Below are 25,711 nucleotides of genomic sequence, written 5' to 3'. Positions count from 1 at the left end.
ACTCATGTCCGAAGACAATTCCATTGAAACAGATCTAGATGAACGCTTGCAAGATTGTCAAATAAGCGTTGAGGAACGAAGTCAAATGGTATAGAGAGAAATGAAGAGGTTATTCTCACTCGAGGGATGCGGACCAAGATCATGTGGACTTTTTCATTCGATTGGCAGAGATGAGAATGGTTGTGTTGGCTCGCAGCTGTTGTTGTTAGAATGACGGGAACTTGCTACGGAAGCAATTCGTAGGTAATTGAGCTCAACTGATCTTGATTTGAGTGTGTTCTTTCTCCACGTTTTCTTTTCTCAACCGTGTGTTGCTCCTTAGTGCTCACTGGAACCCATAGGCAAACTTTTTTCTTCTCTTTGTTCATTTTCTTCGATGTCCCGTAAGCTCCTTCCTATTCTCCGCCATAGATAGGCAAACTTCCAACTCCATCGACGCTGCCTTCAACATCACTACTCTTCATCTTCCAATCGACACAAGTGAGCTCCAACGAATTGAAGATCACCACTTGCCAAATGAGGCAACAAACAGGAGAAGCTCATCTTCCGGAAACAGAGTCCCTAGCAAACCGACGGGGAGGGAGGCCGGCCAGCAGAGGGAACAGACTACCACCGCCTACCAGAAGCCATGGAAGCTGGTAACGTAGCTTCGGGTGAATGATTTTTCCCCTGATGTTCTGGGCTTCACGCAGCTTGCTATAGATGAGGTGATGCCTGACACATTCGAATTTTATTAAGTTGATGTAATGCTTGAGCTGGATTTTGAATTCGACTCAGTTGGTGGTATAATTGCGCTGGAAACTTGAAGGGTGTGCCATCGAATTTGTTCGAGAGACACTAAAACAGTGTTACTTCGTAAGTTTTGTCTGTGGATGCTTGATAGAGATTTCATAGGTTATTGAAAGAAGTAGGTGAAGTCTAGGTTCAAAGTAAATATAAGTGAGGGAAAGTGAAATAATAGGAAGTAGGGCGTACATGGGGATGGTTCAGCCCTCTTTTCAGGAAATGTGGATATGTAGTATGTACTTTTCATACAGATGTGCAGCCGGTGATAAGTTTTCCAGGAGAATTGAATTCTGAGAAACTTCGATCACTAGGATAGGGCCCCGTCTCTATGTTTTATGAGGGGCTTGAAGAGGCAAAAAAAAAAAAAATCATGGGAAACACGGAGTTTACATGAGTTAATTCAGTGGAATAGAGACAAAAGCACTAAGCTAATTGTTTATTCTTGTTTCTGAGGCCTTAGCAGCAGTGTAGGATTCTCTTTTTGTCCTTATGTGCCATAGCTTTATCAAGGAAAATGACGAGAAGCTAAAACTCCTGGATTCTTCTTGAATGTTCGAGTAAGACCTGACTAACGAAAGACAAATTTCCGAGGTACCAATAGCAAGACACACTGGAAGGAGCATCATGTAGTTTGTCAAATTAGTTGCTATTTTTGCATTAGTGTTGTTAGAGCCATATCGGTATAAGGTTGGGATTTGCCTCCGAATTACAGGTTATGTGATCAATATATTATAGTGAACCCGCATGATCCCGATCTTATAGCTACAAGATATAGATTCATTCCCCCCATCCCGTTTTTTTTTTTTTTTTTGGGGGGGGGGTCAAATAATTCATTTAATTATTAGCTGCATATTGATACTGAAAAATTTCTACTGCTAGCAACTTCACGCCGATTTCCTCTTGAATTGCCCGAATGCACGTATGACAGAAATTCTAACTCTTTATACTCATATTTTTTTCTCCTAGCAAATAACAAGACTCATCTGCCTTCTTTTGTATAAGGCAGAGCTTGCTTTGGACAGCCTTGAAGTTCAAGTTGAGTAAGATACCGATTTTCAGTAAGCATGCACATTTTAGATGTGTTACTTTATTTTCTAATTAAGATAATTAGTATTTTCATGATTTCACATTGTGCTTACTTATATTAGACCTTGATTGGACAGCTGTGTGATTGTTGAGGAAGGGCACCTTATTGCGGCAAGAAGAAACAGGACTAATGAGACACAGAAAGTATGTGTATCATTGCTTGTCTGCCCCTTTCTATGGATTTTGGCCGACAGCACTTTGTTGTTGTTCTGAATTGATAGTAAGGAGAATGCTCTTCAAACAATGTCCACACCTTGACATTGAGGAGCGGAGAGAGTTTTCCATGCTTCACGCATAAGATCATGTCTTAGACTCTTAGTGTTGGGGTATTTGAAGAAAGAACCGAAATTTTCCAAATGCGGTGTATCGATGATTCTGTCTTGGAGACAGTGGCTCTTCCAATAGGATCATGATCTCATCCAGTTGGCTTTAGCGAAAATCCTGTCCTTAGGATGTAAGGATCTTCCTCACATAGTCTACATACTAAGCAGAGGATGGACACAGTTGAAGCCTTCAAAGACTAGTCAACATGGAGCAGATACGAAAGAGGCAATTTGAAGAGGGAATGGACGAATTATGGTTGTGTTGCTATTATTTGCTTCGGTTAACTATTTGTTATTTGCATTACTGTAGCTCTCCTTTCGACACTGAGGAAGAAGGAAACGACGGTGAGAGATGCAGCGATTCAAAGATAAATCCCGGTTCCAAATGGAAGCTCACTGATGCTTTGTTTATGTTTCTCCTTGCGATTTCCTAGGCAAGAAGACGTGCAGAAATGGAAGCTCACTGATGTCCTTCTTGAATGGTGGCGGAGGAATGGACTTCCGTCTGCAGAAGTTGCAGAGAAATTTTCAGCATGCTCCCTTCATGTGTCATGTGAAGTACGCATAATTGTGCAGCAGCATTATCAATCATTGGTACATTTGTTGGTTTTCGGTATAAAAGGAAGCATATTATGGCTGTGCAAATGACAAATTTGGAGTCTGTTGCATTGAAGTAGCTCCGGGGCATGCATTAGATCAGTTTCTGAACTTGTCTGATTCTGATTTTTCCAATACATAATATAGACAATTTTGAAATGGCACAATAAAATGTCCATTTTCAGAAATTAAGGCATAAATTTACCAAAATTATCCTTCAAATATTCACTTATCTAAATAATTTCTAAAAAATGCTTTGCGCGAGATTGGTGTAATGTTAACATTTTTGTTAATATCGAAACATAACCCAAAGTAATCCTTCAATTCCTGTGCGTGGGACTGACATTTTAGGCGATTAAAAGTACTAAGACCCAGTTTTTTCGGTCGAAATACTAAGGCCCAGTTCACGGAGATCTTCCTCTCCGGGGAACGAAGCGGGTAGCTGTAAAGCCTGTAATGTCGTATAGTCATGTGGCCCTCATTGATAAAGATGGAGGAACAAACAGAAAGGTTGGGCTCTCTTATTAATGCTAAAATAGTCTGTAATTACTAACTTGAACTCTGCAGTCTAGTGCCCCCACTAGCTTGTCAAACCCACATGGCCATGCTCATCCAATCAAGGCCCACCCACGTGGGACCCTCCATCCCGACGCCCCTCATCCCGCTCCACCCCCTCAAGCCCCATCCCAGCCGTCTAATGCTGGTCCCCAAGTATTCAATTCCATCGCCTGAGTAGACTAGACACTTGACAGATGCACGCTGTCTCTCCTTTCTCATCTTGTGTTTACTTTTTTAAAAAAATCTCTGACACGCCTCACCTCTCTCTCTCTCTCTCTCTCTCTCTCCTCTCCGTCTCGTGAAGCGAACAGCGACCTCGTCTCTCCTTCGGCGCTCTCTGGCGCACAAGAAGCTAATACTCGCTGCCGATTGTTGAACTCCATCGTCTAATGGCTTCTTCATCGAAACCCGAAAGGACATACCATGTGTTCTTAAGCTTCAGAGGTGAGGACGTCCGGAACAACTTCCTCGGTCATCTATACGGGGCTCTTGACCAGAAAGGAATCTACACTTATGTGGATAGCGAGGAGCTTAGGAAAGGAGAGCAGATAGCGCCGGGGCTTATGAAGGCGATCGAGGAATCGCATATCACGATCATCATTTTCTCCGATGATTATGCTTCCTCATGGTGGTGTTTAGAAGAGGCGGCGAAAATCATGGACTGTAAGGAAGAAAGAGATCTCATGGTCTTTCCCTTATTTTACAAAGTGGATCCAAGAGAGGTGAGGACACCGAGAGAGAGATACAGAAAAGCAATGGTTAAGCATGAGTCCAAGTTCGGGAAGGATTCAGAGAAAGTGAAGAGATGGGAGAAAGCTCTTTCCGATGCTGGTAGCTTGTCCGGGTGTCATTTGACATTCGGGTAAGTAGAGTGGAGTCCACATTTTGTGTAAGAAGCTAATTTTTCCAAGTAATTATAGAGATTTGTTGCAAAAAATCCCCATGCGATTGTTAGTTTACGTATGGATGCTTCATCTTATGATTCTTGAAAGTTCTTGCGTGGCTTAAGTTAAAGTTAGTAATTTCATATAAGAGTTGGTAAATCTAAGACTTCGTTAAAAAGGGAAAATAAAATTTGGAAGAAGTGAAGAAAAGTTGATAATGAAAAGAAAATTAAGCTTGGCAAGTAAGTCAAACGAGAATTGATAACCCAAAATTAGTTGGTAACTTAATCAAAGAAAAATTGGTGATTCTAATTAAGATTGGCAATTGCTGAAATTAGTTCGTAACTTTAAAAAAGTTGGTGAATTAAAAGAGCATAACTCGTTCAAGTCAAAACTAGTAGATAATGATTGCATATGACAAATGTTGCCAAGTCACTCTAATTTATGCTGGTGATTTAATATAAAAGTAACTAAATTTGAAGCTGCGAGTTATGTAAATCTAATTTGGTAGGTTGGTACAAAATTGGTAAATTGCAAATTATAATAAAAGTTTGGTCAAGTCGTGTGAAAGGAAAAGTCACCGATCTTTTCTTTCCGACACTTTCTTACACTTACCAACATTTATCAAAATTCACTGGCACAAAAAGAAAAAAAAAATATCTTTTCGGGCATCGAACAATAGAATTCTGCCATATGGCTTTTGTGAATCGCGGATTCATTCGCGTGAGGTCTATAACTCTTTCGTTTGGATCCTTGTTGACCTCTTCAATGTGTAATAAAAGCTCTAGACATTTTATCTGATGGTTATTGAGGTCTTCACGTTTCATTTTGGTAAATTGAGCAGTACAGATGTTCGATTTTGGTCGATCGAGTCCTAAACTCGTTACTGATGGCATTTTGAGTTCGAAAAATCACACGTGTCTGAACATAGAGTAGATACGTGGCTTTCTCCCGTGAATAAGAAAAATCAACAATAGGACTTCATTACCTGAAAGTTTTACCGAGTTTTTTTTTTTTTTGATCATTTTACCGAGTTATTTGAACAGTACAAAATGTCAAATATAACGGTTCAAAAAGGAAAATAAGTAAATCTTCATGTATAAATCAAAAGAACATAAATCACGCGGATGACTAAACGTTGAACTTGAACTTGTTTTGATTGTTGTGGAGCTCTTGGAGTTCTATTACAACTCGTGAGATACATTTTGCTTTTGGCTGTGATTATGTGGAAATGTGATGTACTCGTGATTGCTCATTATTTGCTTATTCAAATTGCTAACACGATGCCGCAATGTCTTTGCCTGTTTTGGTTAGTGATGAGGCGAAGCTTGTACGAAAAATTGTGAGGGAGATCTCCAGTTACCTGGACCGACCACCTTTGCATGTTGCTAAGCATCCTGTTGGGATAGATTCCCAAGTGGTTAAGCTGAAATCGATGCTAAACCTTGAGTCTGATGATGGTGTTCTCATGGTGGGATTATGGGGACAGGGAGGCATAGGAAAGACAGCTTTGGCAAAAGCCCTTTACAATGCTATTCGTAGACAATTCCAAGGTTCGTGCTTTTTGGCGGATGTTCGGGAAGCTTCAAAAGGATGTAGGGACTTATTTAGTTTGCAAGAGAAATTACTATCCGACATATTATTGCAAAAGAAATTTGTAGTGTCCAATGTCCATGGAGGCATTAATCTAGTACGAGATAGACTTTCTCACAAAAAAGTTCTCCTTATCCTGGATGATGTGGATGACTCGTGCTAGTTAAATGCTTTAGCAGGAGAATGCGAGTGGTTTGGTAATGGGAGTAGGATCATCATCACTACAAGAGATAAACATTTGCTTACTTGTCATGGGATAGATCCAAATCATGTGTATGAAGTTAGCGCATTGGATGATAGTGAAGCTCTTGAGCTGCTCAGTAAGCATGCTTTTTCGACACACCAAAAACTGAAAATCAAGATGGATCTAGTGAAGAGCTTTCTGAATCATGCTAAAGGCCTTCCTTTAGCGCTTGAGGTGCTGGGTTCCTTCTTATGTGGTAGAAGAGAAGATGAATGGGAAAGTACATTAGATAAAATTTCTACCTCTCCTAAAAAAGACATCAATGATGTGCTCAAAATAAGTTATGATGGATTAGAGTCAAATGAGAAAGAGATCTTTCTCCATATTGCTTGCTTCTTTAAGGGGAAGGGTGCTGAGGATGTAAAGAAAGTTCTCAATAGTTGCGATTTTAAGACAGTAATAGGACTAAAAATTCTCATTGAGAGGTCCTTGATTAGAATTGAAAATGGAATCCTCCAAATGCATTACTTGATTCAATTGATGGGTATGGATATTGTGAACCAAGAATGTCGCGATGATCCCCGGAGACGTAGCGCACTATGGTTGTATGATGATGTTCTCGATGTTACGTCGCACGACATGGTAAGACTTGTAAATACGTTCCAAATTCTGCTATGATCTTTTTGTTCTAATTTCTGAACGTGCATAACCTCGATAGTCTTTGTTTATATAGGGAGATTGTACTGTAAAAGCCATAGTGTTGGAGCCACTTGAACCGACAGAGATATATATCGGTCCCGATGCTTTTACAAAAATGAGAAGGTTGAGATTGCTCATCTTGCGTAATGTGCACAATTCTTTCCAAGGTCCTATATGTATTCCTAATCAGCTAAGATGGTTCGAGTGGCCTGGTGCTCCCTCGATTCCAGAATTTTCCTCTGGTCCAAAGAAATTAGTGGGACTTGGTATGAGCAAAAGCAGTATCACGACAGTCGCAAAACAATTTAAGGTGAGCATTTACCTATGTAGATCTTTATATTATCTACTTCATTTGTATATATACGTACTAGTACCCAAAAGGAAGTGGTGGTCCTTTGATTTAGAAACCTCTTATCTATTTTCTTTCAAAATGACCCTAACTACTTGACGTGAAAAATATTTTCATGAACAGCAAAATTGGCATTTGAAAAATTAAGCGAAAAAATTTGTTAACCAAACCTAGTGAAGAAACTCAAATCAATCGACATCCTTATATTTCAAAAATCAAATCAAACCTACCTATTGAAGAAACTCAAAATGCAAATATGCTAGCATAAGCTGTGCAGCCTAATTCTACTATGAAGATTGTGTGCATATGACCTTTTTCGAAACAGAAAATTGTATAATGATAGATTAAAAAGGAAACAAAATACGGCAAATAAACCCGTTCACATGTAGATAAAAGTAAAAACAGCCAAGGAGTAGTTGGCTAAGTGCATTTGATTTGGATGTGGTAGATCAGGTATTCTACTCACAACGGAAATGGCGGAAATGTCATGCATCGGTCGAATTAGCTTAGTCAAGGATTTGAACGCACCGTGTTGTCAAGCAAGCACGACAGTTTGACAATACTATTAATTATTTCTGACCACAAGATTTTCTAATCAATGAGTATTTTATGAAAAACACTCGATGCTGGTGTGTGGGTTTACTGTTGCGATTATGCAGTCCTTGACAATACTATCAAGGAAGCATTTCCCTCATTGTTAATTACTTAAATCAGTTCTTAAGGAGCATCATTTCTGAGTTGACGTAATAAAGTATTTATTAGGAACTTTGTTAGTGATGTTTGTAATGCGTGCACAACTAAATCGATATAAGTGATCTAGTAGGAGCAACCCACTGGCTTCTCAATAGAAAGTCAGGGTCAGATTTTGAAGTATATTAAAGTTTTATTTTCTTCAATATGCTTTTCAAAGTAGGCTTCATTGTCTTTGCATGACTTCAAAAAACATTGAAGTTAATGAATTTTTGCACAATTACATTGTGATGTCCAGCATTCATTTATTATATAGAGGTAAAGCCAGCATTAACAGAGTGTTCATTCCTATGCTCGCAATATGGCACTTCACTTTCCTTCTATGATCGCCACATGGCATGACACATGATATAATTTTGTCACGGGGCCCATATTCGCATACTTGCCACCTGTCACGTGACACTTCACCTTGCTTCTATATTGCCACATAGCATGACATGTGGAAGAATTTATATTTAGGCTATACGTATCTTTGGACTATGAGTTTGATATTTTCCACTCTTTCAAAATGTTTATCGAAGTTGGTTTTGCTGTTATTGCAGGATTTTCAACAATTGAAGTACATTAAGTTGAGTTATTGTGAGTCACTAGTTAGCATGCCCGATCTCTCATGTACTCCGAATCTTGAGGAATTGGATCTCGGGTATTGCAAAAAATTGGTAGAAGTACACGAGTCGGTTGCATATCATGACAAGTTACAGGAGTTAAAGTTAACAGGGTGCTCTAAACTTAGTGTTTTTCCCAAGGTGCTCAAGTCGAAACATCTCCAAGCTCTCTATCTTGATGGATGCAAAAAATTTGAAAGGTTCCCTGATATTCCAAATGAACTTGAAGGCCTGGAAGAGCTTTGGTTACTAGGGACTGCTATTAAAGAACTTCTTGCATCAATAGAAAATCTTGTCTCTTTGGAGAGCTTGTTTTTAGATAATTGCAATAACCTGACAAGTCTTCCGTCTAGCATTTACAATTTGCAAAACCTTGAAAGTTTGGGAATTCGGGGTTGCACAAATTTTACTAGGTTTCCGAAGTACGAGGACTCACTAGATCCGCGCATGAAGACCGGACTTTCAAGCTTAGGATCATTAAGACTTGAGGGATGTAGTCTGTCCGAAGTGGAATTCCTGGAGAACCTTTCTTGTTTTCCCTTTTTGAGACAGCTACGGCTAACGGGAAACAATATGACTGGGCTTCCTACGTCACTCAATAAGCGTGCTCATTTGTCCCATTTGATTGTTGAGAATTGCCGTCAATTAGAGGAGATTCCCGAGCTTCCACCAAGTATCAGCTATCTTTCTGCGGATGGTTGTGAATCTCTGAAAAATAATGGAGATTTAACTTCACTTCATCATTTTGTCCGTAAGGGGTTGGCCATGGCTGATATTTACTCAACTGGCCGGGTTAGATTCTCTCTCTCTCTAACATACTCGTCGATGTGGAGCATAAGCTGGATCTAGTGTGTGCTTGAATTGTACCAAAGCAGTAAATGCAAGATTGGAGGCTTAAGAAAAGCAAAGAAATATAAAGTGATTCTGCACATATATGCATGTAATGGAGTTGGCTCCCGTTCTTTCATAGGAATGATTTCTATTACATGAGACTCGTATGTTAACGCAAGTAAGCATTAATGGATAATTTATAGAGCTCTAGTTCGAAGTGGAATTCACTCGAATTACTTACTAAACTCTAATTGAAAATTATTCTATTTGGGTGCTAATAACAAATTTGGGTACTTTCTAACCGTTTTCTTTATAAACAGATGCCTGATGGATTCATAATTATTCTCGATGGAGGAGATATGCCAGAGTGGATCTTCCCTATTGAGGGTTCTATATCTTTCATGGCTTCAAAAGATTTGTATGACAAGTTTCTTGCATTGGCTCTCTGTTTTGTTCTCTGCAACGATGAATCAGAAGAGATACCTTTGGTTGTGTCTCATGCTAATGGCAAAAGGCTGGATCATCTCATACATTATTCATATGAGTCGAATTTGGATCAAATGTCACTTGAGTATCTCACTCCATGTGAATTGTGGGAAGAAGTCGAGTTTAGTCAAATTGATGGGAGTTATGTACGATTTAGCATATCGAGTACAGCAGTGAAAAAGTGGGGATTTCGAATACTATGCAAGCCACTGGAGGATGATTTAAAGGAAGTGCTTCAAGAAAATAAGCTAATAGATCCAGCTTTACTCTATGAGGTTTGTCATGAATCAACAGGCATGCGAAATACTTCCAATTCAATTGGCAGGGATGAGTATGGTGGCGTTGGTCTGCAGCTTTTGTTGTTAGAATGATCGAGAAACTTAAGGAAGCAATTCGTAGGTCAGTTCAGGTAAAGTGAACTCAGCTGATCTTCATTACAATGCATTCTTTCTCCTTCTTGTTCTTTTTTTTTCCTTTTTTTCTCTTTTGTTAAATCCTCTTTTCTCCGCAATAGGCAAACTTCGAACTCCACCGATGCTACTTTCAGTGTCACGATTGCTCCTATCCGAAACCACTGAGCTCTGACGTATGTGAGATCTCTACCTTCCAACTGAGGTGACGAGCAGAATTAGTTTTTTTTTTTTTGGTGAAGAACAGAAGAAGTTCGTCTTCTTGAAATAGAGTTCCTAGCGAACCGACAGTGATGGAGGCAGACGAGCGGAGGCGACAGACTACCACCGCCGTCCGAATCCATGGAAACTGAAGATGTACCTTCGGGTGAACCATTCTCTGCTGAGGTTTTGGGCTTCGTTCGGCTTGCTGTGGATCACGTGAAGCCTGGCACATCTGAGTTGTATTAGCTGACGTGATACTTGGGCTGGATTTTGGATTCGATACTTTTGGTGCTGCAATTGCGCGGGACCTCAAAGAATGTGTTGTTGCATTTGTTCGAGAGCCGTTGAATTAGTGTTTCGTCATAAGTTTTGTCTGTGGATGCTTGGTAGGGAATTCATTGGTAATCGACCTTAGACGCTGCAAAATCAATGACAATCTCTAGAAGGTACAGCATTTATTCAGAGAGAGAGAGAGATATTTGGGGGTGGATTTGTTGTTGTTCTGAAGTGATACCCGCACATTATCCACTCCTAGCAATTGTTGATCTTTTTTATGTTTCTGCCTTAGATATAATTTTTTAATATTTCTTCCTTAGATATATTTTTTTAATATATGATAAAATAGTATATCGTAACAAATATGTTTTTTTTTAGGCCGAAATATCAGAACAAATATGTTAAAAAGTGGAATTTTGTTTGCATTATTAGGCTATAAATGGTTTTGTTCTCATTATCCTTTCATAAAATATGACTCTGGCTAACAGTGGCAAGAACTTCGCTATACTATGTACAATGTTTCACGTTTCTCGTCTGCCATCGTGCTCTGTCTGAGTTTTGGACCGAGAACAGTCAAAGAAAAAACTTTAATAGATTCTTAGTGTTGTGGGCATTTCAAGAAAGAACCGAAATTTCCGGATAAGGTGTATTGATGATTCTGTCTTAAAAGACCGGGGTTCTTCCAATAAGATTCATGATTTAATGCAATTGGCTTTGACAAATATCCTGTCCCTAGGATACAATGTGTACACTGTGATCTTCCTCAATCTGCATACCGAGCAAAGGATGACCATGATTCAAGCCTTGAAAGTATAGTTAACATGGAGCGGATACGGGCTAACTTTGTGTTGAGATTGCCTTTCAACATTTAATAAGCGTGAAGGAGAAAATATATCTCATGAAATGCATTTCCTAAATTTATATTTGAAATTATACTAAGAGCAACTGTCTCTCTGACGAAGCTCCACAGTTTCATATGCTTGCTTGTTTTTCTCCTACTGCTTTCATTGGCAACAAGACATGCAGAGATGGAAGCTGTTGTTGCACTTCTTGAACAGAGGCAGAGGACTCATTTTCGGCTGCAGAAGTTGCAGAGAAGTTTTCAGCATGCTCTCTTTACGTGACAACCATGCATAATGTGTGCAAATGATAAATTTGGAGGCTGTTGCTCAATACTGTCGAGGTATTCAAGTAGCTCTGACGCATGCATTAGGTCAGTTTCTGAACTTGCTTTTGTTGCTGATTCCCCTGTACTCTCTTAAAAAAAAAAACATGCGTAATGTGTGCAAATGATAAATTTAAGCCTCGAAGTATCCACTGTTTACTGCGTGTTGTTTGTTCTCCAAGGACATTAGGTTTAAGCCATAGCTACCCCAATCACACCTCTTTTAAATCTGATGCAAGAAGTTTGCCAATGTATAGAGCCTAGTTTCTGTCAATTGATTTAAATGGTACACTTACAGAGATAATTTGCTTACCTGAAAACCTGTATCCTGGAGTACAGACATTTCTTAAAATTGATATTCTTAGAACCTAAAAATGAACTTCCTAAAGTAAAAGCACATTCCTTTATCAGCGAGCTTGCTTTTGCTTAGATGTCACCTTCTGTTGCAAAGTGCTTTGTCAATTAGTCTAATAAATTACCTTTTGGACATGTTTTGCCAATGGAATCTGTCTTGGGTTTTAAGCTGAAACGAGGTAAAAATGCAGAATTATCAGAAATATTGGGCGGCTTTCACAGAAATTTCATCTATGTTTCCCCTTTCAACTGTCTGCCTGATTTACGAATGTTTCCAACCTTTTTCTTGTTTCTCTTGCAGTAGTGGAAATTCTGGATCAAAGGGATTCAAAAGTTGTGGAGGTATAATGGCATCAGAAGCAATTTCTCCTGCGAGATCTTTTATGGACAAGGAAACCCTAATGCTATGAACAGACATCAACAATTTTGATCAGCTAAACTGTCTGTTCGAAAGAATGTTATAATAGGCAACCTAAGGGAAAATGATCATCTCTTCCAATGGACCCATAGTTAAATGCACTCTAAGAGGCTCTTATGAGCCTAGGAAAGCAATTCTACCTTTTAAACCAAAGTTTACTTTATCAATCAATGAACTTGAGCATCGTTCCTGCTAGCAATATCTCCCTGAAGGACCATTCCTGGAAAAAGCTCTTTTAAAATCTAATGCTATGGTCTTTCTAGCACTTATTCTCATTCATATTGATTGAGAAGAATACAGGAATTCTTGTTCTATTTCTACTTTCCAATCAATTCTCTCTACCAGCCAGAGAAAGAACTGTAGCTGGGGCTTCCGTTAACTGCAGATCTTGCTGACCAACTGTCTCTCTCTCTCTCTCTTGCACACTTGTCTATACTAAAAAGAAGTTGTTGTATACCAGTAAATAAAGCTGGGGGAAATTTCAAAAAAGGGCCTTAAATGTCCTCATTTTCTCAAAAAAGGAGTCTGAAGTAGATATTATTTCAAATAAGAGTCTAAAGTGCCATCATTGTTCTAAAGAAGGGCCCGATCGGGGATATTTTGATTTTTTTTTACATTTTCTGATTTTTCTTCCTTTTCCTTTTTTTTTTCTCTTTACCTCGCTAGCAACAATGGACTGAGAGGCCTTGCTTGAGGCCGCGAGGGCTCACCTTGCCTAGCCCAAGTGAGGGTCGGCCTCGTGGGCTGCGGCGAGGGCCGGCACTCCTCCTATTTGAGCACGGTTGCCCTCGCCAGCAGCCAGGCCCTTGCAGCAGTAGGGGAGCCTCGCCGGTGGCTGTGAGGTCGGCCCTCGCCGAGGGAGGGCAATGCGAGCCCTTGTCTTTAGCGGCGAAGCTGCCTAGCCCACAATCGCCGACGAGGGGAAGGGAAAAAAAGGAAAAGGAAAGAAAAAGGGAAAGGGAAAAAGGAAAAAAACAAAAGGAAAATGGGAAACAAAATGGAAAATGTAAAAAGACGAAAATACCCTATTGAGGCCTTTCTTTGAAACAAATAGCTCACTTCAGGTCCTTATTTAAAATAAGTCCACTTTAGATCCTTGTTTGAAAAAAAGAGAGCATTTGGAGCCTTTTTTGGAATTTTCCCTAAAGCTGGCCCAGTGGAATTTTTTGTGATTATAGAGGTTAATGAAATCGGAAGCATAGAAGTAGGGGTCATTGGTCGCGATAAGAACCCATTGAGAAGTTTGGTACAACAGGGATAAGGTGCACATCTTGAGATGGTAGGTACACTTATCCAGACCGACACCAAGCATAGTTTCCTCTAGACTCGGTATTCTTAGCCAGATTTCCATTTGAGAAATGGGACATCATGTCCTTCGTTAAGGAAGGAGATGAAATTAGTAGTTGATAACTTGTTGGTTAGAACAGTTTAAGCTCTTCAGTTGCAAAATATTTCAAGAGACTGATCACACCATAACCTTTTCATGCTTATGAGATGATGAGTCTACGCAATGGTAAAATGAGTTTGTTTCCTTCTCTGTTTCATAGAACCCTGTAACATGGAAATATCATGTCTCTTCGCCATTTCCCGTCTCCTTTTCCATTCATTATCTGTTTATGACATTGTGGAGTTTCTGACATGTTGAAGTTTTATAAATATAAATGCTTAATGCTAATGTTTGGATTTGAGCTCCAAAACCTCACAAGTAATGGAGATCTGCGTGGATTGATTCTTCCTGTTGAATCCCCTCATGAATCCCCTCATGGCTTTGCACGACCAGGTAAGACCTTTTGGATTATGATTCTTGCTTCTATGAACATCACCGACATCATGTACGGTGTTGGAATATATAAATATTAAACCACGTCTTCTTCTATAAGCTTAAGCTTTTAGAGCAATTAGGCATGGTCCCATCAAATCTTACATGGTATCAGAGACGGTGGTCCCGAGTTCAAATCTTTCCAGGCCCCTATTTGCCTCCCCAAATGAATATTTCCACGCTTAGTACTAGGCAAAAAGACCGGACTAAGCGTGAGGGGGAGTGTTGGAATATATAAATATTAAACCACGTCTTCTTCTATAAGCTTAAGCTTTTAGAAGCGATTGGCGTGGTCCCATCAAATCTTACATACGGTAATATGATGCAACTTTGCTGCATTTTGAATGATTGTCAGTTACTTGTGCCTAGAACAAGTGGGCTGCGTGGTGTGACCTTCTATAGTGTAGCCCGTTAAAAGGGAGTGGTGATGTTTCTTGCTGTGGCAGTGTACTTACAACTACAGATTTCCTTCTATGGTAAGTAGTCAATCGCAACGAGGACGCAATAAAGGTCTTCAAGAAGAAGTTAGACAACATCCTTGCTCTTCATCCCTGATTGTATTGTTCATTTGACTATAACCTAAGTCAAACTTGCTTTGGAACTATAGTTGTGTGAGTGTTTGTATTCTACCTGTAAAGCGCAAATCTGGATGTGACGTCATTGATGCTGATTCAGTGATTCTAGCATATCAAGTTTCTCTCCCGTTTTGTGTGTGATGTCAGAACAATTAATTATTTGTCTCAAGATGTTACAAAATTTAATAATCATAGTGTGTTCAACAGCCTTTTAAGTATAGAGATCTGTGTGAATGTTATTGACGACGTTTTGCCTTATTATGGTAAGAGGATGTAGTTAAACATCTAGCATCCCAGAAGTGTCTTCAAATGATTCAGTGCACTCTGACTAGCAATGTATGTGCCATTAACTGCTTTTCCAATCCCAGAATTTCATCAAGGGACCTGCGAAAGGAAGCGTGATGCATATCCAGATCAGTTTTTGGCCGAATGTTCATGCGTTTACTCGGGGTTGCAGCTGTGATCGGAAGTCCATTCCGTGCTTTAACTTGATTATCAGATTGTAAAGATAATTGATGTCATAAACAATGTAGGCATCACTTTTCTCATGCTAATCTTTGTCATCTATATAGTCTGTAATCTAGCTTGATTTTCATTTTGAGTTTTTTGATCTTTGAGATTATTCGGGGTTTGCTGTTAATGTGTCTGAGCCTCATAATTATGGACTATATAGTGTGCATGATCCCTAGGGATGATAAAAGAGGTAATGATTTGCATGTGATTTGCATGGTTTTCCTTGCAAGGAATTACATTGACTGGATTTAAGTTCCCAGTTATACCAACATTGTCCTAAATACCTGATCTGATTGCAGACTTTGTCTATAATAGCTGACCATATTTCCAGCGACCAATTGTCGAAAGAATTACATTGGAGTTTCACGCAAAAGATTAGGAATATATTGGCACCATTGAAAAATTTAAGCATATTAAACTGGCATTTGTACAATATACTTATGTTTGAATTAGTAAATTCCCCAAATTTGTCCATGCCAACAATACCACTTGTGCAATTTGAGGAGTTACTAATGGCTGTACGATGGAACAATTCAATTACGGCTTATGTCGGAACTATTCGATTACGCAAGTCGCACTAGCAAGAGGACTCAATTGTCGGGAAGTGAAAACTTCGAGGATGAAATTGCAAGAATAAGAAAAGAAAATGGATATGCAAAAGGAATAAGAGCAATGTGGGCTTTGTTTAGATCTGGATTTGTGACATCCTGGTCCGCCATAACTACGCACTCTATTTTAACTTTATAGATATAATGGCGCATGCGGAAGATTAACTAAAAACAATCAGGCGGCCATACAAGCACAAGTGAATAAAAGATAAGCGGCTGGTACGCCTAATAGGGTATGGTCTTTCATGAGTTTTCTAACCTCCTACAAATATAATCATGCACACATAAACAAGATCCTCTCACAAGTTCTCTATTGACACCACCACCATGGCCAGCTATCCTCTACCACCAACCAAGGCCGTATTCCGTCACTCTTCAGTTCCATCTTCCCTGGCCAAGCTAATATGAAAAACAGTTGATCCATGAGGTGAGCTCAAGACTCCGCAGGTAAAAATCTAATAAGATAGCTAATAGATGTCAATCTCATAAACATACACGTCATACCTCGCCAGGTAAATTCTAAAAAATGCTATAAAGCAAACACACGGTTTTATCAGTCATGATGCACCATGTATGTAATGTATGCATGCATTTCCACTGGGCCTCGCCATTTCAATTCCACCCCCAATCACGACACTGCCGGCGTGCAGGCCGGCTGGCATGCATACATTGTGGGTCACTTCCGACGCGCAGACCGGATTTCCACGAGACACTCAACGTGGCTTCTTGCACCCGAGGCATCCCAGATTATACAGCAGGGGCATCCTCACTCATTGGAGGCATCCCGATTTTCATACCGGCTTCCACAGGGCATCATCGGTAGAAACCTCAACGGCATTACTCTCTCAATTCTCAATGAAATGTTGTGATGTGATTTGCAGTGTAACCTTACCCTCGTCGGTATCTTCATCGATGGCATAGCACAGAGTTAATACTAGGCACCCGAATTATCTACACAAGTTTCTCTACTTGACATACCAAGCACGGTTTTAAAAGTACAAGCATACGATTCTCCGACTATTTAAGGCGCACGTAACCTCGAATTCAAACAGTAGGCAAAGTGTCAATTCTTCTATCTTATTTACAAATCTGTTCATGAATAGGTCACAACAGTAAATACATGAATCATTCATTCGAGCACCGCCATTCAACATAACGAACACAGATTTCACAGTTATCGACATGTGCTTTTTGGCCTAACTAACTTACGTTCTTGACCTCAATCGTATATCAAGAGGCAAAGAGTTAACTAATTTATGATGACACCAACTAGTTATGATGACACCAACTATTAACGGTTACTCGACAAATTCACAAGTCAATTTAAACTAAGCTGAATCACTATAAATTATCTGTAGAAATTCTCTATCTTTGAAACTCTTTATTATTCTATGATAGTAGTATTGTGTACGTTATTGCATCTGACGTTATCTCATATCTTATTAAACAATCATCTTCTGAAGGAAGTTCTAAGCTTACCCGTTTGCATTTTTGCATTGATTTCTAAGATCTTTTGAATTCATCTATTCACCCCCTCTAGGTGATAACGCTAGAGCTAACAATTGGTATCTGAGCTTGATGCTCATATTTTGCGAAGTATTATTACTTCTGACATAATGATCTCTATGACTAGCAATTTTTTTCCCACCTGAATTGAAGGAGGAAGCAACAAGCGATCACCTTACTTCGAGGGAACGGAGTATAATGACTGACGGAACAAATTCAAGGAATTCCTTAGATGCCAAGATCCACAGATATGGGATGCAGTACAAAGAGGCGTTGATCCCTCTGCAAGCACAACAAGAGGATCAAATTCAAATGCGGGGCAAGACAACTCCAATAGCAACACCCTTACCAAAAAAAAAAAAAAACTCCAATAGCAACACTACTGCTCCCATTGCTACTCTATCTGCAATGGAATTAGCAAAAAGAGTCGAACTTGATGCTAAAGTGAAATTTTCATTTATAGTGTATTGTCTCCTACTGAATATAAATGTATTGCAGATTGTTCTTTTTCAAAAGCGATATATGACAAGCTACATGTGACCTATGAGGGAAACAGACGAGTGAATGAGACCAAAATTAATATCCTCCTTGGACAGTACAAAGCTTTCAGGATGAAGCCCACCGAGACAGTGAAAGAAATGTTTTGTCACGCCCCGATCCTCGGGTACACCACAACCCTACTTAAATGCCTCAAGTCAGAAGGACGACGTGCTAGGCATGTCATCGACCCTCGATACATTAACTATGCATGTGGAAATGTATAGACTCCCAGACAATAAAATCAAGTAGGGATAGAGAAGCAGGAACACAACAACCAACTCAGAGCAAAAGATATACATATATACCACTAGCAAATACTCCTTAACCCTATAGAGCTAACAACATACAACTGCATACTTCAATATAGCTCTCTAAGGCCAGCAAAAGATGAAGGGGTCGCGGTAGGGTTAACTTTATATCTGCTACCAAAGAGGGGCCACAACACCCTCGTCATTCACAACTCCAAAAACTCCACAAAAATGCTCCCATGCCATCACTACCACAAGTTCTGACCATAACAAGACGGGCGAGTAGGCACATAGTTCGGGTTGTCATAGTCCGGCTTGGGCTCGGGGTCCACAACCTCCCCGTTAGGTGTATCGATATCCATTGGGTCCCAGACTCAGCTCGCAAAGGTCGCAGTAGCGGTCCTTCGAACCCACGAATCGGCTCGTAGAGAGCATCACCCTTACGAATGAAGCCCCGACTCGAGGGGCCTTATATAGGTAAGGAGAAGTGCAACTGGACAAGGATAAAATTATTGGGTACAATTATTGGATACCAAATTAACAAAACAATTCTAAAGGCTGAGGAACTCTGCTTGGATGAGAAGATAAGACAAGAATTTAGAAACTCATTGTAAGAAAGCTTCACACTCTGATATTCAAATGAAAGCCAAAGTCCGGCGCATTACATGACTTGAGGGGCCTTATATAGGCAAGGAGAATTGCAACTGGATAAGGTAGAACCGGAAGTGGTTCGGACTTAGGGGCACATATACATGGCTTTGTAAGTTCAATGGGATAGGAGTTCTTCTAGACCCATTTCTGTATGGGCTTGTAGAAAGGAGAAGTGATTGATTTCTTTGGTGATGGAGGTGGTGGTAGTGCTTGTAATGACTAGGCTCACAACTCGCAAGATATTATCTGCTTTGGACACACAATCCTCACGATTTTATTCCTCCGAGGGCCACTCATACAACCCTTGAAAACTACGTCTTGCAAGTCAAGGGGGACCCATAGCCATATAAACTAGCCTAGGACTCCTCTTCTAAGCAATGTGGGACAAAGGATATGGACAAGGGATGTCACATACTCTCCCTCTTAGCGGCACGGCTTCCTTGCTGTGTACCACTCACTATGGCCCACTTATAGTCGGAAGTCGGCTTTGATACCAACCGTAACGACCCGAGCTCACCACTCGCAAGATATTGTTTGCTTTGGATACACAATCCTCACGGTTTTGTTCGAATTAAATTATATGGCACTCAAGTGGTCGAAACAAGAAAACTTATAGCACTCAAATGAGCATTGTACATAAATTATACCCTCCTATGATTGGAAAATAAAAAAAATTATGACACTTAAATGAGCTCCGAACGAAAGTTGCGATGTTCATGGTGTCCTTTTCCCCAAGATAACTGTATACAATTTCAAGTAAAGGACATAATGGACCTCTTACTTAATGATGTCTTATGCAAAATTCCAAGTTCAACTTGCCATTTGAAAGATTTTCATGCTTCCAGCACTACTCCATTTGATTGTTCAAATTCATGTAAATATACTTTCTATCATGGGATGTTGACTGAAAATTTGTTCATTGAAACAGAGCACAAAAGCTACAAGGTTCATTCCCCGGATCTAGGAGATGTTCTTTTTTATTTAATAATTATGGGGCACATGTCACGACCCGAACCTGGCGAGCCGTCGACATCCCACCTGGACACGATTGTGTACAGTACTCCAAGATCCAAAGGCCAACAAAATAAAGCAACACATGCGGAACAACAACAATTCCCTTACGTAAACCAATAAAACTACGATAACTTGGGATGGTAAAATACACTTATGTACATATATACATAGTTGTTAAAAACCCGTCAAACCTAGGGCTTCGGGGGCCACTGTACAAGCCCGTGACCACCTATAACAGAAAGATACGTGGTCGAAGCCCGCTACACAACCAAAATACAACACTCTACAAAAGCTGAGAGGCCAACTATCCTAAGCCTCGTCCTCTCTATCTCGGACGGCTACTCAGCATCCGAAGGCTCCACAACTTCTCCGTCTTCTTCAGGTGCCACAACCTTTGGACTGGGCTCCACATCATCGGGACCAGCATTCGGGTGCAATACAACGCCATCTAGATGGGGAGTACTAGTAGGGTTCCACTCCCCAACACCATCATAGGGGATGTCGAAGCCGGTCGGTGGTCTCACTAGCAAGTCCCCGTGGCGGTGTGTTCACGCCACGTACGTATGGGTCTTCCAAAAGGGCTCTCCAATGTCCACCAAAATCGTAGTCATGTGCTTATAGTACACCTTGTCCTCTCTGCTTGGGTACTCTGTCACCACAGTTTCCATGTCCCGCGGGATCCCGATCCTTTGAGGCGGGTCATTCATGGTTGAAGTGGAAGGTCAGAAAGAAAACAACGAGCCCACGACGGGGTGAGATGAAATCTCGATAAGCTAGCCCCTAATCCTAGATTAGAGCTCTAGTGCCTCCAGACACATTTTCAGTGAATAATTTTCAACAATTCTTCTTTCTTACCAAAAATTCCACAAATAAATTCTAGAAATTTCCATTTTTTCTCCAAAAATTTCCACACCTTCTCAAATATTCTACGTTACTCCCGTTTCGGCGTTCCACGCCTCGGTCTGACAATAAAATATTCCAAGTGCTCCGGGGCCCGCGTTTAACGTATCGGGCCATAATATAAATATCCACGTTACTCCGAAAAATTCCACGTTACTCCACCTACATCATACAAGTTCATAACATTGAGCCTCGGACCTTTATAGAACACGGCTATATATATATATACTAGGGTCTCATATACAAAGGAATACGACCCATAAATCTCGGTCTCGGACACATAGGAACATGACCGGATTAAGTCTCGGACAATTAGTCGAACATGACTCACTTTGGTCTCGGACGACTTAATTGAATACGACTTTCATACCTTCTCGGTCTCGGACAATCAGACGAATACGGCGCACTTTGGCCTCAGAAGACTTGATTGAATACGACCCTCATATTTTTGGGAATAGATCGGGACCACGTGATTCACTCACGTTAGAGAATTAATAAATCGGGACCACCTGATTAATTCACGCTAATCGATAGATTAATACAGACCACACGATCAATTTATGCTACCATAGAATTCAATCTACGCTATACGACCATATTTATGCTAATGTAGCAATAAATAAATAACGTATGATTAAAATTATACTAACGTGCAATTAATATGCACCATACAATTTAATTATACCAACGTGGGAATTTATCGGGGGCGAACAATTTAAATATTCTAACGTGAAATTAATACTGTTATAGTACTAAACTATAATAATACCACACTTAATTAATTCCATGGCATAACAACATATTGTCATATAAAAGTAACTATAGTTAAAATATAAAATAACCATGGTTCAAAAATTAACTAGAGTTAATAACTAACCTAACCATAGTTAAATAATTGCATAAAGTAACTAGAGTTAGCAAAAGTAACCATGGTCCAACTTTGACTAGGCAAATATCCTCTTGAATTCACTATTCACTTCAAAACATGATTTTTCTCTCCTCAAAACTTCATTCTCGGCCAAGGCATAAAAATGGCCAAAAACAACCAATTTTTCACCCAAATCTACCAAATCTCAAGTCCATTAGTACCCTAGGTACCTAATATAAGGTTAGGGACCAACTTACAACAAGTTTAGCAAGTTTTCCGGCGAGAAACGGGTGAAGAATCTTGGTTCCAACTGGTAGCTCCGGCGACTCCCTTGCTCGGCTAAAAATCCACAAAAATCCGGCGGTTCAAGGTGGTTCGGGTGGTAGTCGAGCTCCGGCGATCCAAGGTGAATCCGGCGGTGGCTAGGAAATTTTTCGGCAATGGAGGTGGGAGGGAGAGTGAATTCGGCCAAGGGGTAAGGTAGAGAGAGAAAGTGAGGTGGAGAGAGAGAGTGTTCTTGAAAAATGAAGAAGAAGAGGGCCAAAAACATTAATTAATAAAATGTGGGATAATTCAAGGGTGGATATTTTTGGTGTCTTGAATGCAAGAAGGGCAAATTGGTAATTTCCATTTCTAGTCCAAATTTATTTTTCCTGAACCTCTTGGGGCTAACCGCGAAGAATTCGTACACTGGATAAGGAAACGTCCAAAATTTATTAATTGAAACCCTTGAAGGTCCGACGTCAAATTCTGAAGCTCTATTCGCGATCAATCTCGATCAATAGAATTTTCAACGTATCTCAAACTAACGGGCGGCTTTTAGGAGTTACGCGTATCGACCCGTGATTAAAATCACGTTTAAGAATTACTCGAGCCATGGCGACTTTGGTTATCATTCAATTGCGAGGGTCAATCACTAGTCCCGATGGACACGATCATTAGAAAATAATTCAGGGACGTTCGGAACCCATACGAGGTCAAACGAAATCACCCGTGATCCAAGCGTAGGGTATTATCCAAATCGTTCCTTAATTATTCTAGGATCGGCCTATATTGGTCCAAAATATTCCCTTGACAATTTTCATGGCCAAAGAGTCGGTCCAGGATCAAGTTCTTAGGTCCACGTACTTAATTTTCAGAGCTAGCCATTCCCATTTGGTTAGTCTGCTCGAGAGGGATCAACTCCGAGTGAGATTAAACTAAAATACATCGATGAGACTTTTCATTTATTCAAGGCTTCAAAACGAGCCAGATTACAGGATATCACAGCACAGGCCTGGAGACACGAGTATCGTCCCATGAAAAACTGTGCGAGCTCCATGGCTCAGTAAGTTCAGACCTTTTGATTTATGCGAACACCTTGATTCAGAGTTCGTCGAATTCGCATAGTTGACTTTCAATTCTTGATTAGAAGTCCCTGAGCTCCAATGGTTTCGTCAATGCTGGGCTACTAAGAATTAGGGATGCTCAATTAGCTGAAGATGTTCGGCTTGCACTTATAATTGATGAGTAGAACATGGCGGTTCAAACTTTCTATCCAAATCAATCAAATCTGTAGAAGAATGACACTTCCTATTACGAACAGACTCGTTAACAAAAGTCCATGCATAAATATCGGCGTCCTAACTAAAAAGAATGACACATCCGTCTAGCGGAAAAACAACTATGTCATTTGTTCTCTCTCTCTCTCTCTTGTTAGCATACTTAGCTCATCATTCAGGGCAACTATATCATCAGTCTCTGGTATCGCATCCTCTGGATTGTCATCAATGGAGACGCAGGTGCACACATGAGGGAGGTCGCTCCTCGGGCCGTGTGTTCAGGACATACTGAGGGAGAACCGGACCGTATGGACGCTTGTTTGAACTTGCCTCTCGTCCCTATGATCAACTTAGGGAGGTTGGTTTCGGAGGACTGCGCGAAGCCGGCGCTCGAGAAGCTGCACCGTGCGTGCAAAGACTGGGGCCTCTTTCAGGTACAAAACAACTTCAAGAAAGTGGGGATAAGTACACCATGAGTGTCATAACTTGTGCACGGCGTTCACTTGAGTGCCATAACTTTCAAAACATTCACTTAAGTGCCATAAATTTAAAAAATCATTCATTTGAATGCCATATCGGAACAAATCGTTCACTTGAGTGCTACAACAACTTTTCCAGTGTGCCACGTTAGCTTTCCGGCGAGCCACGTTAGCTTTTTTGGCTGCCACGTTAGCTTTTCCGGTGTCCACGTCAATATGACACTCAAGTGAACGATTTTTGAAAGTTATGGCACTTAAGTGAATGTTTTGAAAGTTATGACACTCAAGTGAACGTCATACAAAAGTTATGGTACTTCTAGTGTACTTTTTCCAAGAAAGTGTTAAGAGAAAAATGGGAAATTCATTGATTGAAAGAGATTAGATCGAAAGAGATTAAAATCCACATAATGCCCCAAGTACTTTGACTACATTTAGGCTCTCAACATCATGACAATTGTTCACCTGATAAAGCAAGAAGTGAGCACTAAGTTGATAGAGAAAGTGAAAAAGGGGACCGAAGAGCTGTTGAACATGCCAATGGAAGAGAAGAAGAAGCTTTGGCAGAGAGACGGCGAAGCGGATGGCTTCGGACAGGCCTTTGTTCTCTCGGAAGACCAAAAGCTTGATTGGGCAGACATCTGCGCCCTTGCCGATGCAACTCTTGTTTTCCTTTTTTTTTTTTAGTGTTTTAGCTTATTTGAAAATTTTCTAATATTACGTGGTAATTTTTTTTTTTTGGTTTTTTTATTGCTGACTTGGATCCTTCCACAAGTCACTGGAGTCTGGCACTCAAATAATCTTTTTTTTTTTAATGGCACTTAAGTGATCTAAAAAAAATATTAGTATCAAAGTGAACGCCGTACAAAAATATTGGCACTCCAGGTGTCCTTTTGCTCTTAAAAATGTAAGACTTCTTTCAATATGAAAAGAAATTTTTTACAATTTTTTTTGTTGATAAATGATGTGCATTTTATTTTATTTTTTTATAATCCAGAGACATGGGTATGAAAATCTTCTATCCAGAGATCTGTAAGACACCGTATAGATCTTATGAACCCAGTAAGTTCGCGTTTTGGAACGTGTAAGTGGCTTTGATTTGTTTACAATTCTACATGTGGTAGGTGGAATTTGAACGAGTTACCTTCTAGATTCTGGGTTGTAAATCCTCTGAAATCTCAACTACGTGAACTTGTTTCATTTCGTTTCCCAAAACTGCCCACATAGTACAACCATTTTTGCCTAACAAAATTGATTCAAAAGACTAATTATAACGAATTTCTTATTTAAATGTTCATTTACGATTTGCCACATTTATTTATAAACGAATACTATGTGCCGATTTTCATATCCATATAGCATCACCCGAGAACAAGTGTCCCCTTCATGTTCGCCCGAAAGGGAACACTTCTACTTGTCCTAAATCTGTTTACACCTTCCTAGGTATGATTCAGTTGATAATTGAGACAGGAGAGTGAGGACAAAGAGCCTTTACCAATTCAAACCCATTAACTTGCACGTATGACTGGCACGCACTCCAGAAGGTGGCCGACACCAACTCGGTAGCTTGGCTCGCTGGCCGGGTAGGCCGAGGCTGCACCGGCGTGGCGTTCCCAAGCTGTCCCAACAAGCTAAGCTTCAATTCGTTATCGTACAATGCCTTCTTGCTAGGGTTCGACAGCACTGACCACGCGTCCGAGACGAGCCCAAGAGCCTGATCTGCGAAGGGGAAGCGGTTCCTCTCCGGACTCAAGAGCAGCGCGAGCCTGCGGAAATGGGCCGCGATCAGCTCCAGGCTCTGGGTCAGGTGGCCGAGCTGGAGAATCGCGCACCAGTCATGCTGGTTGTTGACCAGCGACTTGTTGGCGAGGAGGTCCACGTCGCTTGGAAATCT

General features: G+C 40.3%; 3 protein-coding genes, 3 long non-coding RNA genes and 1 pseudogene across 7 annotated transcripts; all 7 read left to right on the top strand.

The window, feature by feature from the left end:
• The first annotated feature begins 665 nt into the window (after nt 1-665).
• On the top strand, nt 666-2,760 carry LOC115732890. 2 transcript variants are annotated; one of them, XR_007197962.1, is made up of 4 exons: nt 666-707; nt 1,789-1,826; nt 1,950-2,016; nt 2,630-2,760. It is a non-coding gene; the product is annotated as an uncharacterized LOC115732890 (long non-coding RNA). The 2 variants fall into 2 exon arrangements; XR_007197961.1 differs by having other exon boundaries at nt 672-707; nt 1,793-1,826.
• A 979-nt stretch (nt 2,761-3,739) lies between these two features.
• Nucleotides 3,740-4,216, top strand: LOC115732891 (TMV resistance protein N-like). Its single transcript, XM_030663575.1, has one exon. It carries the CDS (start codon nt 3,740-3,742, stop codon nt 4,214-4,216), a length of 477 nt encoding a protein of 158 aa, XP_030519435.1.
• Nucleotides 4,217-5,525: 1,309 nt separating this feature from the next.
• LOC125314112 lies at nt 5,526-6,819 on the top strand (annotated as a pseudogene).
• Nucleotides 6,820-6,825: 6 nt separating this feature from the next.
• LOC115729298 (disease resistance protein Roq1-like) lies at nt 6,826-10,021 on the top strand (the record flags this gene model as incomplete). The annotated part of the gene is made up of 3 exons (XM_030659826.2): nt 6,826-7,020; nt 8,352-9,206; nt 9,566-10,021. Coding segments are annotated over exons 1-3 (1,506 nt in total), but the record flags the coding sequence as incomplete, so codon positions are not given.
• A 363-nt stretch (nt 10,022-10,384) lies between these two features.
• Nucleotides 10,385-15,652, top strand: LOC125312530. Its single transcript, XR_007197957.1, has 4 exons — nt 10,385-10,561; nt 11,592-11,834; nt 14,248-14,338; nt 14,733-15,652. It is a non-coding gene; the product is annotated as an uncharacterized LOC125312530 (long non-coding RNA).
• On the top strand, nt 11,918-12,816 carry LOC115729299. The gene is made up of 2 exons (XR_007197968.1): nt 11,918-12,037; nt 12,442-12,816. It is a non-coding gene; the product is annotated as an uncharacterized LOC115729299 (long non-coding RNA).
• A 7,937-nt stretch (nt 15,653-23,589) lies between the features above and the next one.
• On the top strand, nt 23,590-24,968 carry LOC125314111 (protein SRG1-like). The gene is made up of 3 exons (XM_048275585.1): nt 23,590-23,775; nt 24,256-24,483; nt 24,942-24,968. The coding sequence occupies exons 1-3, from the start codon at nt 23,590-23,592 to the stop codon at nt 24,966-24,968; spliced, it is 441 nt and encodes a 146-aa protein (XP_048131542.1).
• Nucleotides 24,969-25,711: the final 743 nt, after the last annotated feature.

Source organism: Rhodamnia argentea, chromosome 3, assembly GCF_020921035.1.
Source record: "Rhodamnia argentea isolate NSW1041297 chromosome 3, ASM2092103v1, whole genome shotgun sequence".
Taxonomy (NCBI): domain Eukaryota; kingdom Viridiplantae; phylum Streptophyta; class Magnoliopsida; order Myrtales; family Myrtaceae; genus Rhodamnia; species Rhodamnia argentea.
Note: the sequence above shows the minus strand (reverse complement) of the source record. Positions and strands in the feature narration are given on the sequence as shown.

Excerpts from the sequence above, each read along its gene's own strand:
- LOC115732891 (XM_030663575.1), top strand. The coding sequence starts at position 3,740 with ATGGCTTCTTCATCGAAACCCGAAAGGACATACCATGTGTTCTTAAGC.
- LOC125314111 (XM_048275585.1), top strand. The coding sequence starts at position 23,590 with ATGAGGGAGGTCGCTCCTCGGGCCGTGTGTTCAGGACATACTGAGGGA. Across the intron at positions 23,776-24,255 it reads AAGACTGGGGCCTCTTTCAG|GCTCTCAACATCATGACAAT; the intron begins GTACAAAACAAC and ends GACTACATTTAG. Across the intron at positions 24,484-24,941 it reads CCCTTGCCGATGCAACTCTT|GTGGAATTTGAACGAGTTAC; the intron begins GTTTTCCTTTTT and ends TACATGTGGTAG.